Source organism: Cyprinodon tularosa, unplaced genomic scaffold, assembly GCF_016077235.1.
Source record: "Cyprinodon tularosa strain WSP-4 unplaced genomic scaffold, ASM1607723v1 ctg385, whole genome shotgun sequence".
Lineage (NCBI taxonomy): Eukaryota > Metazoa > Chordata > Actinopteri > Cyprinodontiformes > Cyprinodontidae > Cyprinodon > Cyprinodon tularosa.
The window spans coordinates 484,266-490,533 of record NW_024039102.1 but is presented as its reverse complement, the minus strand read 5'-3'; the positions used below and the strand labels follow the sequence as shown (position 1 = coordinate 490,533).

The 6,268-nt window shown below is 37.5% G+C and overlaps 1 protein-coding gene across 1 annotated transcript in view; it reads right to left on the bottom strand.

The window, feature by feature from the left end:
* Nucleotides 1-848: 848 nt before the first annotated feature.
* Nucleotides 849-6,268, bottom strand: part of LOC119791265 (titin homolog) — a 62,387-nt gene continuing 56,967 nt past the window's right edge. The window contains exons 7-9 of the mRNA XM_038297282.1: nt 3,397-3,480; nt 1,780-1,911; nt 849-1,539 (exon numbers count right to left, since the gene is read on the bottom strand). Of these exons, the coding sequence (XP_038153210.1) occupies nt 1,256-1,539; nt 1,780-1,911; nt 3,397-3,480 (500 nt within the window). The 3' untranslated portion in view covers nt 849-1,255. The remainder of the gene's footprint in view (nt 1,540-1,779; nt 1,912-3,396; nt 3,481-6,268) is intronic.

The window sequence follows — 6,268 nt, the reverse complement described above, 5'->3', positions numbered from 1 at the left end:
GTCTTCAGGTTTGGCTCACGAGGGCAGGCTCGGCAGGTTAAGCTCATCCAGAGCTTCTAGGAGAGACAGGATTCCTGTGAGGCAAAAACAAGGAAGAGTTAGAATCTTATCTCAACTGGAGATAGCAAAGATTCTCAGGTTTTCTAGGCTCAGGTTGCTTACCAAACTAGATCAACACTGCGGCGTTGAGGCAAGGTCTGAAGGCAGGTTATATAGTGGTGGATCCTCTGATGATGAGATGCGCCACAGGTGTGTTGGAGGCTCAGCTCAGGAGGACCCACGGCGCACTCTGCTGGAGGAAGGTGGTACGGCTCCAGATCCCAACAAAACCTAATTCACTAAACCTAATTTAGTGGAGTATAACCCCTTTATATACTAAATATGTTGACAGCGTTGCGAGAGGAGAGATCATATTCTGGATGTCTTTTGGCTTGTGGGGATCCGTCCATCACCGACTCCACTGTCTACAGCTTTTAATTGATATGAATCTATTGTAAAGCTAGTGGTTAAGCTTAACAATATTATCAATCGTTAGTCGCATCTAAAGATTGGTTTGTAATAGAGCCAGGGAGGAGAATGAAGATCAAAGCCACATACAAAATATAAATAATTGAAAATATATTGATATTTAAAACTAACAAAAACAATACTGACAGTCAGAATAGGACAACATAAAACATAAACAATGAGCAATGACAACAAATGTTTATGTTTTATGTTGTCCAAAAGAGTCTTGAAATTGGGATTTATTCCAAAAGAGTTAGAGTAAATAAAATAGTTTGAATAATCTAGGCTTTTTAATACTACTAAATATTTAAATGCATTAAAATCACAATTCAAACTTTGGGTTTTTCAATTTCCATTTTTATTCAAAGGCAGGGAAATAAATTTTATATTTTAGTTTAAAATGTTTTCAAAATAGTTTGCTACATGCACATAGATCTAAAAATAGACACAGACACAAACACATTACACACAAACACACCTATACCCACTACAGTCATCCACTGATTAATTTATAAAAGATATATTCACACAGCACTTCTAAACAGTTATTGTTGCTTCTTCTTGAATACAATCACCTTAATCCTTCAGAACCACAAGAGGAAAAATCTGTTGAAACTACGTTGCAGCAGAGTTGGTTTGAATCATTTATATTTTACTTTGATTACATTTTTTTTACATGAAACTAAAACTGTAACATAAAACAATAGTTTCTGCTGATATATAATGTTGATAGAGAAATCAGGTCTTCTCATATGGTGAAAAGCAGATGGCCGCTGAAGGTTGTATGATGATTTGGATTATCATATATCCTTGTGTTTTCCCAGTGACGCAAAAACACAACATCTCCTGTCTCTAACAACAATGTGACACCATTGGATGATGAACCGAATCCATTAACTTGATGCTCATATGCAATAAAAATGTGTTCTCCGTTCTTGACCAGCACAGCACCTGAAGCATTTGAAGAATGTCCACTTGCACCTACTTTGAATGCAAAGTGATAGGCTCCTCTCAGTGGTGCTATGAAAAACCCTGCAGAAAAAAAAAATTAATAATACTAACAACAATTTGGAAAATTTGTGGCTAAAATCCTACTTTTCAATAAAACCCATGAAATCTAGAAAGTTTCCTTTCCAGAATAAACTAACATGATATAAAGGCTATTTTTTTCTTACGTGACATTATCATTCCAGGACCTTATGGCCAAAGTTTGACATGTGCTTTGAACTATATAAATAAACAGTATATGAAACAATTATTAAACCAAGTTACCTGTGTTTGGGTTGTAGGCATTTCCGATATTTGTAACAACATGCCTGAAGACCAGAGGGACGTGCGAGTTAAATGGACCAAGAGTTTCTGTGCCTGAGGCCAACAATGAAGCTGAAAAAGCCACTCGTTTCACTATAAGGAAGAAAGTATTGGGATTTGGCTTGGTTTTGATTAAGAAGAAAAATTCACATTAGCTGAAGAATACTTCACAATGTATAGAATTTAAAAATCACCAATTTTTGGTAAGAACAATGCACTATTTTTTTATTTATAATAAGCTTAAAACAGACAAACTAGTAAGTGTTGACTAGTCTTTCCTGTATGGTTTGCATAAATACAGTATGCAAATCCACTGCTCTTGCAGCGGACAAAGGGCCGGATTTATCAAGATCCAATTTTGCGTGCAGTAATTTGCGCTCGCAAACTGGAATTTTGTGCAAGGGGCTGAACCATGGTTTGCGGGTGATTTAACAAGATTGATTGCGTAACTGGTGGCAGGTGCAAAACTGTTGGAGACGCCCTATTTAAATGATGGTTTTGCGCGTTTTGTGGTTTGCGGCAAAGTAGTTTGTACAAACTAGTGCATTAAAGAAATTTAAATCTTACAGTGACACCCCCACCCCGTCCAAAATAAATAAATAAATAAATATATATATATATATATATATATATATATATATAAACTTTATATTACTATATATTACTTCACTGCAGTAAAAAAAAACAAAAAACAGTTGTTTTGTATTGGCCTGTAGAAAAATGCACATATGCACAGATTACTGCGTGTACGCATCCCCGCAGCATTGGCATGTTGCTCCACAGGCGCAGGGGGGAGGTCGGGGTTCTCCGGTAGGGCGTCAGGGCGACATGGCATTTAGATCGGACAGCACTTCTGAAAAACGAGATTGGGAGACCCCAGCTCTCTCTGCAACTGTACGCTGGAATGACCCAGATGCAAAAAAGTGCAATGTTGCAAGGAGTTTTGTGATATCTGGTATTGCATGGGTCCTCCTTGTGGCTGGCTCCAAATCCATTCGGGGTTCCCCCAACAGCTACAAAATGGCAATGCTGGATAAACAATATGTTTTGATGATCGTTTCCTCGTTCATTCCAAAAATATTCATACGGAGTGAAAAAATGCGTTCTCTGCGTCTCCTTTCTTCATTTCAACGTCTCCTTCTTGCGACAATAACCGCTGCCATGTGTGCGCAATTACGCATGCAGATCATTTGCACCTTCTTTTGAAACGTGTTAAATATAGAGTCAGATACCGTTAGCAAAATTGCTTTCAGGTTTGATAAATCACTTTGCGAGTGCTAAATTAATATATTTACATGTTCTCCTCCCACAAGACGCACTTTTGCGTGTAAACGCCCCATATTGCATATTCATTGCAGAAAAAGTACTAAATGGATAAGAGGCGCTATTTAGCACGTTTTAAATACCAAATCCTTTTAGCACGCTGTGGATAGATCAGTTTGTACATTTTTTAGCATGCGCAGTGAAATAGCTCACGTTTTTATACACGCAAACCTTTGATAGATCCGGCCCAATGTGTTCAGTGTGAATGCAACTTAATGGTACAGACAAAGGAAGTTAATTTCTGGATTCACAAACCTTCGCCTTCTTTCTTCAGAGTCTCCACCTGATTCTCAGTGACGATTGTCCTGCTTTTAACATTGATAAGATCCTCTATCTGAGCTGAAATCATACAAAGCAAAACATTTGTTATAAAATACATCAAATACCATGATATTAATAAAAATATGTATTTTAAGTTTTGTAACATTTTGCCTAACCTCATTTAGCAGACACCATGACTAGGCATAAGTAAGTAACATTAATTGATTATTGGTTTCTGTGTTAGCCATTTTTTTCTTTACATATATATATTTCTGATACAAAATCATTTGTTATCATGCAAGATTTTGCTTGTTTTATATTGGCTGATGTTATAAAAAATGCAGTTAATACAAATGTATTGTTTATACTTTAATTGAAGTTGGTGTTCCTTTCTAATTGCATTTCCACATTCTTTAAATACCTCGGTGCTGTTGTTTCACCTTGTCCAACTCTTGTGTCTGAACTGTGTGGAAAAAATAGATGAAATTATTTTACAAAGTTATTGCTTTGACGGATTGAACCTTCTTTCTTCAGAGCCTCCACACTGTTTTCAGTGATGGTTGCCCTGCTTTTAACATTGATCAATTCTTTTATCTGAGCTGAAATCACACAAAGCAAAACATTTGTTAACAAAACACAATAAAAATAACTGTAGGAGCCATTTGTCCTTTCCTGTATTTATCATCACCAGGGGGTGTATTTCATTTTGAGTTCTGATTGGCTGATGGAAGATGGGGTTATTTAAGCCCAACCCTGATTCTGCTGTTAATGAGAGAATGCAACAGTTTTCTACTGTGTTTGGTTTAGATTAATGTGTAATTTATGTATATGGAAAGCCAAGTACTAAAACTATGGACAATGTTCTGTTAATAAATGACTTTATTAATAGTAAAGATCAACATGATAATCTTAATTGAACACACATAAAACCAACACCTTTCAGGAACAGCAACCAGTAGCCTAAAATATAGGTTTTTAGCTGCTACAATATTAACGATAATACATATATTTATAGAATTCTTGTAACATTTAACTAAAACTCATAAAGTAGAAAATAGGAACAGCCCATAGGTTTTCTAAATCAAATTAATTATTTCTTTATTTCTGTGTAAACCCTTTTTTGTTTTTAATTATGCATGTCTGATGCACAGAGGTGTCGAAAGTATAAATTTTTATTACTCAAGTGGAAGAACAAATCCTACTGTTTAAAAACACTTTTGTAGAAGATAGAGTATCAACTTAAGCTTTTTACTCGAGAAAAAATACCATGTTTAAAACTATTTGAAGTATAAAAGTAACACAGGAAAAAGTGTTTGTCACGGTCCTGGTTCTGCCTTTTTTTTTTGAGTATTCAGCTTTACTTTGCTTCATGTTTTCTTGTTTTATCAGTTTAATTCCTATGTTTTTAGTGTTTTCTGGATATATTTGAGTTCTTAGGTTTTTATTTGTTGCCCTCCGTTACCCTCTTGTGTTGGTCTCCTTTTCCCTAGCTCCTTTCTAGACTCCTCTCTTCACACCTGCTCCCAATCAGGTCGTTAGTCCCCTCTTTGTTCAGTCTCCCATATAAACTCTCCTTGTGCATGTCAGGACCCCAGTCTGTGTGTTTGTCTTTTTTGTGTTGTTCTCCCTTCCACCAGCAGGAGGCGCCTGGTTCTGGTCCTCCTCCTCACACACCTGATGATGCTTGCCTCGTTAGCGGAGTGCTCTTACCTACCTCGACGCCAGAGTGTTTGCCAGTTTTGGGTACTCTAGCCAAGCTGTGTTTTTGCTGAGTAAGACTGAGTTCTTGTCTACCTGACTTTTAACTTCGTTTTTGTCTTTGCCTCTCGGCAGGAAGTCATCCTGCAAACTAGACCTTTACGGACCTTCACTCCATGAAGGAATCAACAGAGCCTCAAACCTAGCTGGGGATTCAAACTGGAGGTTTGGATCCTTCTTTCTTGAAGAGGTCATTGAGTTAACTCTCTGAGCAAGGGATCATCTCCATTACTACCCGTTCAAGTACCGCAGGAAATCTGAGTGGCAGTCAGTTTCTCCGTTCACCAACAATCATCCGAGTTCTGGGTAAACCCTGTTCCGCCCTCCACCGAATCAGAATAACACTGGAAAACAGCACACAGGTTGGAGTCAAAGATCACCACCAGATCCTCTTCTCCATATCCACAAATGAAATTTCCCACTGAGCCTGAACTAATTGTTTGTCTTCCCTTCACCTTCCAGTTCCGGTTGACCTAAGTTCAGGGCAACTCAGCACCGAGCCTTATCTCTTCAATAAAGCCTGTTAAAATTTTCTGTGGTCTAATTGTTTGCTCTTCTGCATTTTTGGGTCAGGCCTTTAGTAAAATCATGACAGTGCAGTTCTTTAGTGCTCGTTCCTCGTCTTACCTCGTCTCTCCTCGCCTTTCCCTGACTCCACATGCTCTTTTCCCCTGATGCCTCCATGGTTCTGGTTAGGTTTTACATTTTAAGTTGGATATTAGATTCCTGCATCTGTTACCTGTATTGATTTATTAAAAACAGCAAGAACTCACCTCTGCCTTTCAGCCTCTGCATTTGGGTCCTCAAACCGGAACCAAACCCTGACAGTGTTGAGGACAGACTGCACTAACCTATTCAAGGAACATTTTTCTACAATTCTGGAACATAATTTCTTATACTTTATTTTCTCAGTTTTATAACTAATAGTAACAGTGTCAAATTTAACTGCATCCTCTTGATAAACTACAACTTTTAAGTTCACAATGTCCACGTGCCTTTAAGTAAGATAATAAAGTTTTTGTACTTTTTACTTTGTTAGCCTAGTAAACTAACCCCACCCGCCAGTAGCAAAAATAATTTTTGCCTGCGAGTGGTCTAGCCTTGATCA